Raw genomic sequence first — 14,010 nt, forward strand, 5'->3', positions numbered from 1 at the left:
ACACAACACACAGGAAACCTGTGGAACTCTTTGCCAGAGCATGTTGTAACTATAATAGGGTTCACAAAAGAACTAGATAACTTCATGGAGTATAGGTCCATCAATTAGCCGGGATGGACAGGGATGGTGTCCCTAGTCTCTGTTTGCCAGAAGCTGGGAATGGGCAACTGGTGATGGATCACTTGATGATTCCCTGTTCTGTTCATTCCCTCTGGGACACCAGGCATTGGCCACTGTTGGAAGACAGGATACTGGGCTACATGGACCTTTGGTCTGACACAGTATAGCTGTTCTTATGTTAACCACAGTGTAGCGGGGTGATCACCCCGCTCCGGTCCTGGAAGGGTGAAAGCAGCCCTGGAGAGGGCTGCAGCAGGGTCAAAGGGATTAAGAACCGCTGGGGAAGATGAGTGGGTAGCTGACCACAGCTGTGGCCAGCTTAATCTGGGCCCAGCTGGCCCTTATAAGAGGGCTGGGGCCAGAAGCCAAAGAGAATGTTGAAGAGGGACGGGCTTGGCTGCTGGGAGCTGAGCAGGGTACCTAGACTGGAGCAGGGCTGGGGAAAGGCCAGAGGAGCTGGGGAGCTCCGGCCAGGAAAACCTCCAGGCTGCAGGCCTTGCTAAAGGCCAGAAAAGGTATTGAGATTGTGGGGGGCAGCCTGAGGGTAGGCAGAGGCAGCAGGTCCAAGCCTTCCTTGCCGATGATGAGTGGCAATTATACTGCAGTCCGCTCCAGTTAGTGGGGGCTAGATGGTGACTGGCAGTAGCCAAAGACTGAGGCGAGGTGGGGGTTGGGGGTTCTCCGGGGAGGGGAGACCCAGAGTGAGAGGGTACTGTGGTGGGCAGAGCCCCTGGGTAAAGGGCACCGGGGTCTGGGAAGGACACAGGGCCAGTGGCAGGCGAGACATCGGCCTGCAGAGGGTGCTCCAGAGGCTGGAGAGCTAATTCCCTGGACAACCAGCAGGAGGCGCCGCAGCAGTGAGTTGTCGCCTCGTTATACACAGTTATATAAAAGTGATGCATGATGACTAGTAATTTGTCTGAATTAAACCACAGCTGTTAAAGATGAAAAATGTCCCTTGTCTGTTGGCAAAGATGAAGTCCTGTAATGTTTAATAGATTACTTGTTCAACACTGGCTATGTAATACTAGCTGCAGCAATGGAAATGTCAGTTGTGATAAACAAAGGATTCATCCACAATGTCAGAGGTTGGGTTAAATTATTTAATGCTATTGGAGTCTGAGAACAACACCCACAGAAATCTTATTTTATGGTGAAATGAACTATTGAAGAGTCTGTAGGCTTCTGTGGCTCAGCCCTAGTGGAGCTTAATTTTTTTTCCAGGAGACAAAAACATCTGTGTATCTCACAATCCGGAGGAATGTTTGGATATCATCAGCTAGATAGGTTGACACTTCCTTATCCTGATCCCCAAGGGAAAAGTCTTGCTGATGGGCAGAGTTTGTTAGGAAAATGTTCCCCTTTCTCTCTTTCTTGTTAGGACTTGTTTGACGGTAGCGAGCAAGGTTAAAAATCTTGGTTGTTCAACAGTATCCTTCCCTGGAAAGCTCTCTTTGTACTGCGTACACACTGCCTATGAGATTTTACCATGGGCTACAGATCTTTTTGAGTGGCTATCCCTTTGTTTCATTCTCATGATTTTTCAGCGGTAAATTTGCTTGTGATTTAGCCATTTTTCCCCGATAACCAGTATATTCATTTAAAGAAAACCAAAAACCCTAGCATGACCAAAGCTTAATGCTGCTGGTGTAATGAATGATTTTGCACTTGTGGCAGAATGGAACAGTTTTACTGATATGGAAAAGGTCTTCTTTAAACTTATCTTGCAGTTAGGCACCTGTCAAAACCAAGAAGCTGTGTTAATCTGAACTTTGTGTTCTAGATAGCTCCTGCTGAAGGACCAGATGCCAAGCTCAGAATGGTTATCATCACCGGGCCTCCGGAGGCTCAGTTCAAGGTACTGTGTATGAAAACTTCCATCCCATTTGTCAATCTGTAGTGGGCTTTGTCCTGTAGGAGGAAACGTTACTGAAATACTTAACTAGCATGCACCATTTTACTCAGAATTTTAATAAATAGTTGGTATGCAGTATAATTATAGTCATGTCGGTCCCAGGATATTAGAGGGACAAGGTGGGTGAGGTAACATCTTTTATTGAGACAGCTTCTTTTGGTGAGAGAGAGAGAGAGAGAGAAGCTTTCGAGCCACACAGAGCCCTGTGTGGCTTGAAAGCTTTTCTCTCTCTCACCAGCAGAAGTTGATCCAATAAAAGATGTTCTCTCTCCCACCTTGTCTCTCTAATAAACATGTTGGCCAAATGGTTCCTTTCCCTCCCCACCCCCTTCTCTTTGCCAAAAGAAAAGTCATACAACCATGTGGGCAAAGAAACTTATTAAGGGCCTTCCATTAAAGTTAGTGGAAGTTTTGCATCATTTCATTGTGATCAGAATTTGACCTAATAATAATGCACACAAGAAAAAATAACCATATGACACCCATAATGGCAAGTTACTAATTTGTTCTAGATAGAAATGCCTTTTTGAGCAGCTTTTCTGATGAGTGGAATGATTTTGATTGTATTCAAAATAAAATTACGCTAGGATGCCCCAACCATCATTTGCCTCTCTTAAACATATCAAATGGTTGAGCTGCCTTCCATCTGAGCAAGGGTAACAGGTGAGTACAGTATAAGTGCAGATACCAAATGAATTTCAGTTGGAGAACACTAAGCCCTGGTCTACACACAGCCCCTGGTTCGAACTAGGGTACGCGAATTCAGCTACGTGAATAACGTAGCTGAATTCGAACTACCCTAGTTTGAATGACTTACCGTCCAGACGCCGCGAAAGCGAACTCCGCGGCTCCAAGGTCGACTCCGGCAACTCCTCCTGCCGCGGTGGAGTACTGGAGTCGACCGCGGCGCTTCCGGAGTTCGAACTATCGCGTCTAGATCAGACGCGATAGTTCGAACTCCGAGAAGTCGAACTCGCCGCGTCGACCCGGCGGGTAAGTATAGACGTGGCCTAAGTAAGAGTGGCTCAAAGGCTGAAATAAGTCACTCTGTCATATCGCAGCCTGCTTGCTTTGCAGGTAAGGCCTGTAGCAGGTGGAAAAGTCACTCACAACTTCACAACATTGCAGTGCTGTCTTGCTCTCATGGGTTTACAGCCATGCTTGTTCTTCGAGTGCTGGTCCCTATGTATATTCCACTGTGGCCATGCATGTGCTGTACACGCTTGGAGTTGGAGAATTCTTGAAAGCAGTGACTGTTGGTCCATGCACGTGTCCTCGCTTTCTTTGTGCCTCCAATCAAGGAGATAAAGGGCAGAACGGACTGACCCCTGCTCCAGTTCCTCCTTACCGCCGCATGGCCTGGGTCAGAACCTCCAGTGTCCAGAACTTTGTTTTCTTTCATTCTTCAATCTGCAAATATATAGAAAATAGTTTAGAATTTTATTCTATAGTTTAGGTTTTATAGTTACATAGATTCCCTGTACCAGGGAACACTGTCCCATTCTCACTTCCAACTACGATTACTGGACTATGCCTAGAATGCTGGGCTCCAAAATCTGTGCTGCTTTCCTGTGCTGCTTCTCAGTCAGCGACAACCATCAATACTGCCTCAGGGAGGCTCATGTCATGGCAAGCTGCAGTATCTGCTACTCTTTTCCCAGTCATACTTGTGAAGGTCTGAAATTTCATCTTCAGAAGTACCTAATGGAGAAAACAATGAGGCTGCAGTCAGACCCAGGCTGGGGCAGCCCCCCTGTATGTTGGCCTTGCTCGTCAAAGAGTGCACCTTCTGCCACGAAGTCTGACTTAGCAGCCAGGGAATATCCCTGTTGTGTCTTGTCGGGAAAGCAGGGAGTGTTCTTATAAACACGAGAGCAAATCCTCCTCTAAGTCCACTTCAGAGAAGTCAGATCCAGCCCTGCCCGAGTCAAATAAGTCTTCCTGCTCAGGCCTTGAAGACTTAGAACAGGGGTGGACAAACTATGGCCTGCGGGCCCCATCCGGCCCATCGGACCATTTAATTCAGCCCTCAGCTCCTGCCGGGAAGCGGGGTTGGGGGTTTGCCCCGCTCCAGCCAGGGAGCAGGGTCGGGGGCTTGCCCCACTCCGCACGACTCCCAGGAAGTAGCCGGCATGACCCACCTCTGGTTCCTTCGTAGTATGCAGAGGTGTAGCCAGGCGGCCCTGCACACTGCCCCGTCCGCAAGCACTGCCCCCGTAGCTCCCGTTGGTGTAGCTCCCCGCCAATGGGAGCTGCCGGAGTGGCACCTGTGGACGGGGCAGCGCGCAGAGCTGCCTGGCCACACCTCGGAGCTGGAGGGGGGACATGCTTCCGGGAGCTGCTTGCAGTAAGTGCTGCCCAGAGCTGCACCCCTGATCCCTCTTCCCCCCCACAGTGCCCCAATCCCCTGCCACAGCCCTGATCCCCTTCCCACCCTCTGAGCCCCTCAGTCCCACTCCAGAGCCCCCTCTTGTACCCCAAGCCCTTCATCCCCAGAGCCCTCACCCCTCTGTGCCCCAACATCCTGCCCCATCCCTGATTCCCCCTCCTGCCCTCTAAACCCATTGGTCCCAACCTGCAGCCCCCTTCTGCACCCCAAACTCCTCATCCCTGGCCGCACCCCCAGCTGGAGCCCTCACACCCCTCCCCTATGCCTCAACCCCATACCCTGATCCCTCTCCCTCCCTCTGAACCCCTCGGTCCCAGCCTGGGGTCCCCTCCTGCACCCCAAACCCCATGTCCCCAGCCCCACCCCAGAGCCCTCACCCTTCCCACACCCTGAACTCTTCATTTCTGGCCCCACCCCAGAGCCCAGACCCCCAGCCAGAGTCCTTATCCCCTCCTGCATCCGTACCCCCAATTTCGGGAGCATTCATGGCCCACCATACAATTTCTATACCCTGATGTGGCCCCCAGGCCAAAACGTTTGCGCACCCCGACTTAGAATGTCCCAAGTCATGACAAGGAAGTCCACAAATCCAGGGCTCCATTGGTACCAGACCACAGTCTAGTCAGTGACAACTGTGCATCCGGTAGCCACTAAGCTTAAACACCAGTAACTTATGGCACTGACAAAAAGCAACCATTGAGAGCTTCAAACAGTGATAGTACCGCCTCTGCCTTGCCTGACTGTGGTGCAAACTGAACTATAAATACTACAGCTCCAATGGTTTGGGTGGACAGGACCCCTTGCACTTCAGGGAGAGCAGAGACTTACATTACACCTGATGACATTTTTGATCTCCCTGATCCCCAATCTCCATTGCCATCAGATCCTTCCTAAGATGCACCAGGGATGCAGCTAACGGGAGGATTCCGTCCCCCATTCTATCACCCAGCCATGGTTCCTCTCCAGCAAAACCGTTGGTACCACAGATAGATCCAAAATCTGCATTTTCTTTCTTTGGAGGCTCTAAGGCTATGTCTACACTACAGCTTATGTCGCCGTCGGCATAACTTTTGTTGCTCCGGGGTATGAATAAACCACCCCCTGAGTGTCCTAAGTTACACCAACGTAAGTGCCCATGTGCACAATGGTATGTCAGCAGGAGAGCTTCTCCCTCTGACACAGCTTCTGGTGTTTTTATTATGCCAATGGGAGAGCTCTCTCCCATCGGCATAGGGCATCTTCACCAGACGTGCTGTAGCGGTGCAGTTGCATCAGTACAGCTGCAGTGCTGTATGTGTAGACATGCCCTAAACCAGTGGTTCTCAACCAGGGTATGTGGTCTTCCAGGGGGATACATCAACTCATCTAGATATTTGCCTAGTTTTACACCGGGCTACATAAAAAGCACTAGTGGAGCCTGTACAAACTAAAATTTCATACACACAATGACTTGTTTATACTGCTCTATGTGTTATAACATAACGTAACATGCTTATACACATTGTATTAGACATGCGTTTCATGTCAATTACTGATGTGTGCAAGCAAGTTAATTACGTTGAAGTTGTCTTGTGTATGCAGTTGCAATGTAAAAATGGATAGTTGGTTGTTTTGGGTTTTTTTTAAACAAGGAGCTGGAAGCAGAGGTAGTAGTGACAGTCACTTAAGATTTTTTTTCAAAGCAGTGCAGGGGATTTAGCCAATCATTTTCCTTAAATTCCTTGCACTGCTTTGAAAATCTCAAGCAGAAGAGTGAAATCTAATGATTTCTACAGTTGGGCCTCAGTTTCATGCCTTCTGGTGTGTACTTGGGACACTTCCTTGTAACATTTTTTTGAGTTTGAGACTAAATGTCTTTCCACTCAGGTAGTTCTTCCTACAAAGACAAATCTAGCCCACATCTTTTTCTTTAGATAATTTGTTTGACAAGGGTTTAAATAGTCTTGTATATTAAGATCTTGAAGACAGGTCATGTATTTATCCAGCTATGAGCTGCTTTCAAATTAGGATGATACGGTAACTTCAGATTCCTGTCTTTTTGGCTCTGTTATGAAAGAATGTAACTGAAGTCTAAAGCAGTGCCTCTCAATCTTTCCATACTACTATAACCCTTTCAGGAGTCAGATTTGTCTTGAAAACCCCCAGGTTTCACCTCACTTTAAAATTACTTGCTTACAAAATCAGACAAAAAAAATACAGGTGTCACAGCACACTATTACTGAAAAATTGCTTACTAACTCACTTTTACCATATAATTATAAGCATAAATCAATAGGAATATAAATATTGTACTTACATTTCAATGTATAGTATATAGAGCAGTATAAACAAGTCATTGTATCAGTTTAGTTTGTACTGACTTTGTGAGTGCTTTTTATGTAGCCTGTTCTAAAACTAGACAAATCTAGATGAATTGATGTAACCCCAAAAGTATGTGTACCCCTGGTTGAGAACCAGTGGTCTAAAGCACAAAACAAATTCATGAAGTTTCTTCCCTTGTTGTAGAACAAACCTTTATGGGAAATGGACAGTGGGGAAATTTACTTGACTGGTAATTTTGTTGCTTGGGAAGCATCAACCTGACGTTGAAAGGCGTAGGGTGTGGAAGAGTGATCTAATATTTCTCAAGACTGCCTATGAGTGATAGGGAACAAAGAAATAGTTGCTTGAGAAGCCACTAAAATTATTATAGCAGAACTCAGAGAAAATTGGAAAGGTAAGAAATTCAGCTGCCCACTTGTAATGGGCAAACCCTCCTGCTTTGTTGTGTTATTGCCCACCACTACTGCGTACCCAGTATTGCAATAGGGTGATGCACGTTGGGGGTTAAAGTGACACAACTTCCAAGGTGCCACTCATCTCTATACTGAGAGACTTAATCTCTTACATTAAAAATGAAAAATCAGAGCTAACCTAAAGTACTATACATTGCATTTCATTACTTGGTAATTAAATGTAAAGGCATAAAATCTGGTGTATATTAAGTCTTTGTCATGTGGTTTTACTTTGAATTCACCATCCTCTGAAGGATGAATTTCGGAAACTTCTACTGCTTAAGCCAATAAACTCCTTTATGTGCACCTGGTGATAATAAAAACATAACATCTGGCACATCGTTGTCTTCCCCCCATGATTCTTTACTGCTGCTTTACCTGTAGAGAGAGACATTCTAACAATAATTCAAACAGCTGGATTATTCTACTGGAAAACATTGTTATGCTGTTACTTGATAGTCATTGATGGCTTGTCAAGCCTTCTTTCAGGGTTTGACTATGGTATCTTCTAGCTAGAAATGTGAACACTCCATTCATTTAAAAATAAATTACCAACTACTTTTATAAGAAGAAAATCTTTTGCATCTGTCCATAGTAGTTTGCGCATTTGGACGTAGTCAGTCAGTTTCCTTTTGGGTGGATTTTAGTTTTTTTTTAAAAGGTGACTTGATTTCAGAATGATGCTGTACCTTTAAAAATATTAATTACTTTCGCAGGCTCAAGGGAGAATCTATGGAAAACTTAAAGAAGAAAATTTCTTTGGACCTAAAGAAGAAGTGAAACTTGAGGCTCATATAAAAGTGCCATCCTATGCTGCTGGTAGAGTTATTGGTAAAGGAGGCAAAACGGCAAGTACTTGAGCAAAACCTAAATAATGAGACACAAGAAACCTAGCCGAAGGACATTCAACGTGTAAAATCTTCTCTCTAGCTAATTCACATTTTAACTCTTTGCATGTTAATTTCAAGGTTGTATGTGCTGTTTAAACTTATTTTGTTCATTGGGATTTTCTTTTCTGCAGCCTGCAATTGAAGTTGGGCCAATTTAATAGAATTACCTCTTTAAAAAACACAGGTGAACCACTGCACCTGCATGGATCTGATTGTAGGTTTCATGGCTTAAAATGGAAATACAGTTCTTCCATTCAGAATAATAGATTCCTAATTAGTGGCCTGATTCTGTAAAGTCTTTCTCGTTCCAGTAACCCTATTGACTTCAATATGATCAGTTGCTTGAGTAAGGGTTTACAGAATTGTCCCCAATATGTATCAAGCAGATGGAAAATGAAACATTGCTGGGCAAAGTTTTCCCGTGTGAAGCACAAATAGAAAATTGTGCTTTGGCCGTTGAGAGGTCCCCTGATTATGGAGTGCAGAATTTCACCCTGTTCTAGGAGTGGTACTACTTTACCTTGACCCGCTGCCACTGCATAAAATGAATTCTCTGAGGTACTGAATATCCTTGAGTGTTTCATAGATTTTTAAGTTCAGTAGGGACCACTGTGTGACCTGAAAAGAAACTGCACAATTTTCACGGATCCATTCTCTGGCGTAATGAGGCCTTGAAATCTACACCCCACCTACTAAGAAGCAGGTGACTAGTACCTGCACTGTCACTATCCCATAAGACCCAAAGGGAGTTGAGGATTGTCAGGATTTCAGCCCTTCTTTCGAAATCCCAATGGGAACAAACATACAAGAGAGCTGTCCTTGATGACTCGTGTATATGTAGTAGAAAAGTTCTAGGCTGCTGGGTTTGCAGCTGTCTATAGCTTAATGTGTGCATTTTGCCCTACTGTGATGTGCACAGATCTGTGCACCATGGATTGAGAACCCCTACACTAAACCCATGGTGTAATCCTTTAATGCAGTAAATGGTTAGAGCAATTCACTTAGTCATCATAGAGCATTTGAAGGAGTTTACTTTGCCATTATTTCCACACCAACCCAATAAATTTAAAAAACCCAAATCAGATCATGTGAAGGGTGAAATTATAATATCCAGGGCAATATAGCATGTGGAAGTGTGTATGTTGTACTGTATCTTTGGTTTCTGACACCTTGGGCTACAGTTTAAACTCTCCTTCCCTCAAAAAAAAAAAAAAAAAAATTAAATACTGTGGAAATTGTAATATGTAGTTTAGAAATCTTCATTCTTTGCTTATTAATGTTTCTAATTTACTAAGTTACTCACATCTCTCTACATTGAACTCTTGGCCTTGCTTTTTTTTGGTGGAGAAAAATACTTACTTTTTCATAGGCAAATAGGGTTGGTTTCTAGTTGTATTGGTGCTGCTTTTATCTTTCAGATGGCCAAGCATTTTTTAAAAATTCTCATGAATTAAAGATGGCTGCATTTTGCTGATTTTTTTTTTTTTAATTTACAGGTAAATGAGCTTCAGAATTTGACAAGTGCAGAAGTTGTTGTGCCTCGTGACCAGACACCTGATGAAAATGATCAAGTTGTTGTGAAAATAACTGGCCATTTCTATGCATGCCAGGTGAGCAGGTTTCAGTGGCGGGAGTAGTAATTGAGTTTGAGTGACTCTTTATACCTCCTCTAAATGTATCCATGAATCTTAAGTTCACACACACCACACAGATCTCCCAAGGAATAGCTGCTACTACAGTAGAACCTCAAAGATATGAACACCAGAGTTCTGGACTTTCTGATCAACCAGATACCTTCTGGAACCAGAAGTAATCAGGCAGCAGCAGAAACACATGCAAAAAAGGGGGGAGCAAACACTTTACTGCCTTGGGGCTTTAGCCCTGGGGCTCAGAGCTTCAGCTGGGATGGGGGAGATGAGGGCTTCTGACCCTCGGGAGCACCTGGCCTCAGGGCTTTAGATCTGGGGGGAGCGCTGAGGCTCAGGGCTTCAGTCCTGCAGGCTCCACTCCCAGTTTCAGCTACATGGGGCGCTTGGGGCTTCGGGCTTGAGCCCTGTGGCTCCATTCCTGGCTTTAGCCCCAGGGGGGGTTCCGGGACTTGGGGCTTTAGCAACGGGGGGAGTGCTAATCGAGGCCTATGTTTGTCGTTTTCCCAATTTCCCTGAGTCCTAATTTTTGAATAACATTTTGATAAAGTTTGTACACTTCCTTAAATGTGTTTTTTCTTTATATATTTGTATTACGGTAGTATCTAGGGGTCCCCATCAGGGACCCCTGATGCTAGGCACTTTACACAAGGCAATAATAACAAAAAAGGAGAGAGAGAGAGAGAGAGAGAGAGAGAGAGAGAAATTATTGCCCAAAACAGTTTACAGTCGTATGTAAAGCCCTGCATGGATACAAAATTTGTATCCGCATCTGATTCAAGATTCGCAAAAATGGTCTGCGGTTATCCGCAGATTTTCAGGGCTCTAATAACAGCTCCACAGGTCGCTGTGCACCAATGACACCGGGCTGTGCCAAGCTCCCAACCGTCCCCCATTTCTCCCCAGAGACCACCTGCTCTCTGGGCAGGGAGGCTACAATCCTGGGCCCTTGTGTGCAGCACCACCCTCTCAGTGGGGCGCTCAGACACCCCTACACCGCCCCAGTGGCTCTCACCCACACAGACCCAGCTGGGACAGACGGCAGCAACAACTTCTCTCCTCACAGTGCCCACTGTTGCCGCCCACTAGTTCAAAGTACAATGACACCTCTTTCAAAATGGCACTTGGCTCACTGTGCAAGAGCGCATGTTCGCACTCCCATCTGGGAGTTGTCATTTACCGCCTCTGTCTGAGCAAGCTGAGGACTACAACTCCCAGAATGCCTAGCAGGCTGTTGCCACATATTGCAGCCCGCTGCATGATTCAGAGCGCCAAGCTGGAGCCTGAGGGCTGGGAGATAGCTGCTCTGTTGGAGTGCATGTGCGTGCTGCAGTCAGAGCTCTGTCCCCACCGCCTCCACCCCACACCTGCCCACCTCCCGGGTCCTTCCCAACCGTAGAAGGTGTGGCCAGAGCCTCTGCCTTGTCCCCTTCCTGTCCATTACAGCGTCACCCTGATTTCTATGGGGAGATCACTAGAGCCCTGTGCAGATACAAAATTTGTATCTGCATCCGAGCCATGAGCTGCAAAAATGGCCCACGGATATCCGCGGATTTGCAGGGTTCTATCCCTATGATAAGGGACAACAGGCAAATGCGACAAACAAATCATGATGGGTGGAGGAAAAAGGCCAAGTAACAGTGAAACAAGCCAGTGTAGCATAACCAGGAACCGTTGCAGCACAGCAGCATCTTTTTGTTTATATCTTGCAGCTTGCCCAGAGGAAAATTCAGGAAATACTGGCTCAGGTAAGAAGGCAGCAGCAACAGCAAAAAACAGCGCAAAGTGGACAGCCTCAGCCAAGACGAAAATAAAGGTTTAGGAAATGGCCCATCAGAGACAGATGCCAGACCAAAGACAGACTGTGTAAAAGACAGGTTTTGAACACCTGTTGGAGTTATATGCAGAAGCTTCACCAAGCCAGTCACCTGTTTGAGGACCAGGCAACCATTGAACGCTGTCTCTGAGAATGTATTCTTTAGGCTCTCTCAAACTTTTGAAACCCAGCTTTAAAATAAGGACCCCTTCACTTCCCTTTTGTTCTATTCTCACAATTTAACATAAACTCGTTAGTCTTTTTTATTGTTCTTATTATTCCCCAGCAATTTTAGAACTTGGTTTAATGAAGCTTTCTCTTCTGAGTTCACTGGTTTAAAAAAAAAGAAAAGGCATTGCTCTTAGAAGTCCAGTTGTAAAAGAAGAAACACAATTGGAGGGTGGGGTTGGGGGTGGGGTAGGGTTAGAGCAAGGGTATTGACAAGAGTTTAAGTGTTAGTCCCAATGTTAAACAAGTGGCATTTTTTTAAAAATTTGGTTGCATTTTTACATAACACTGCCATGAATAACCTAAGGGAAGTGTTGAATGGTGTTGGCCAGGGCATAAAAAGATAAATATGCATTTTACTAAACTACCTCAGGCATTTAGTACCTCAATGAGAAATTGTTCCTTTTTGCGCTTTTTTTTGTATACTTTATAAAGCTAATAGTTCTTGAGCATTTTATTTTTTTAAAAAAAATTAAAATTTGATCAGCCACCAGCCAGGAGTACTACAGAATTATTGGGGGTGGGGGTGGGGATATAGTAGGATACTTCTAGCTGCTGGCTGATGGGAGTGTAAGATGGAAAAAAAAAAAAGTATAACCTCGGATTTTCTGAGCGTTTCAACACCACCATTTGTTTAAAAAAAATTCAGTGAATGTTCAAAAGATAGCGAATGATGCCAACATTCTGATAGCAGCAATGCCGTTTATTTTTCTTTTAAGATGGGATGAAAAAGTTTGACGGTACTTTTTTGGGAACAGAACAAGGAAGTGATGGCAAGAGGCTGGGGTTGAGGGAAAAATTAAGACTGAATTTTTATTATTATTTTTGTGCTACTTTGATTGAATGCATGAACCCTTTGTGCCTTTGACCATCACTACCTAATAATGCTACATGTAAACATTTGCAGCCCATTTGGACTTTGCCATTCTGTTCAAAGAGCAAGCTTCATCTTCAGTTTGATAGAACACTTGATCTGCTGGAGTAGTTTGGAGGCTGTATGGTCTCTGCTTCCTGCAGGTCGCATCATCCTGCTTTCAGTTACCACGATGGGGGAAGGTCAAACACTGTTTGATCGTGTTTAAAGATAAGGAAAGGCTAAGTTTACATATCCAGCCGCTGTTATGGGCCACACTAAGCCACTTTGGAAGGTTTTAAACTATATAACACAACCTCTAGTCTGGCTTATAAAGATGCAGCAGGATTTATGCACATTCTGCAACCAACCATTAAAGGAAGAGACAAATTGTCAAAAGGCAGGGATAACAGGAAAGCTACCAAATTTTTTAATTTCAGAATGTAATTTGAATAATGATTGTGGTAATATAACACATTCAAGTTTCTACAATAAACTTCAGTCTACCTCAGTTTTAAAGATGTGGCAACACATGGTGCATAAAGACTGCTGTGTGTGTGCGCGTGTGCGCCTGTATGTGTGTGGTCTACAGAGCCATGCTATTACCTCTGAACCTTTTTTTGTGTGATGTTTTTGTGCATGAGATGATCAGAATCACCATGCTGCACTGATTTGAGGGGCACAACTAGCAAAAACGTTTCATCATTTTGTTGATCTACCTCTTAGATTCATATTGAAATAGAGGCATTTCACATAGAATAGATAATTTTCCCAAAGATCATTGTTGTACAGATTAGATAATTTTGAAAATGGTCTGAAGTGTTTTTCCTGCATCTCTTCTTTACTAATTGGTTTAAAAACCACAAACTTATGTTGTAGTTTTAGCAGAGAAAAATGAGGGGTTTTTTTTTTCCTTTTTTGACAGTGACCATCTAGCCTTTAGAATTTTTTCTTGCAATGAATTTAAAATTACTGAAGTTATAAAAAGTCATAGCATTTTAATTTTTGTTGAGGCTTAAGTCTTAAGTCCAATTTTCCTTTCTTAACATTTGAGAAGGATTTGACTTTATTATTTTCCATAAAAGTTATTTTACAAATAGGCAATGCATTTACATTTGCTGATTTAAATACTGTCATCTCTCTTAAATTTCTATACTTAGTGTGATAAATCATGTTCTTATTTTCAATTGAGACTTGGTAATTTGGAGTATTTGGGAATAGCTAGAAAGTAAATACTGTAAATTATTTCAATATCCGCAAAGTATGGATCATTTTTTCATCTGTAATGTGCCCCCCAATGCAGCTCCACTTGCCAGATGCCTCTGAATGGAATAAAGAGTTTAACTCCTATCATCAGATATAGTTGTGTGTTTTTTTTG

General features: G+C 44.2%; 1 protein-coding gene across 3 annotated transcripts in view; it reads left to right on the plus strand.

Moving 5' to 3' along the window:
* Positions 1-13,982, plus strand: part of IGF2BP3 (insulin like growth factor 2 mRNA binding protein 3) — a 175,394-nt gene extending 161,412 nt beyond the window's left edge. For all 3 annotated transcript variants that reach the window (XM_045003651.1, XM_045003652.1, XM_045003653.1), the window contains 4 exons: positions 1,904-1,978; positions 7,915-8,046; positions 9,585-9,698; positions 11,447-13,982. In XM_045003651.1, coding sequence (XP_044859586.1) covers positions 1,904-1,978; positions 7,915-8,046; positions 9,585-9,698; positions 11,447-11,548 — 423 coding nt within the window. In that variant the 3' untranslated portion in view covers positions 11,549-13,982. The remainder of the gene's footprint in view (positions 1-1,903; positions 1,979-7,914; positions 8,047-9,584; positions 9,699-11,446) is intronic.
* Positions 13,983-14,010: the final 28 nt, after the last annotated feature.

This window comes from Mauremys mutica, chromosome 2 (assembly GCF_020497125.1).
Source record: "Mauremys mutica isolate MM-2020 ecotype Southern chromosome 2, ASM2049712v1, whole genome shotgun sequence".
Lineage (NCBI taxonomy): Eukaryota > Metazoa > Chordata > Testudines > Geoemydidae > Mauremys > Mauremys mutica.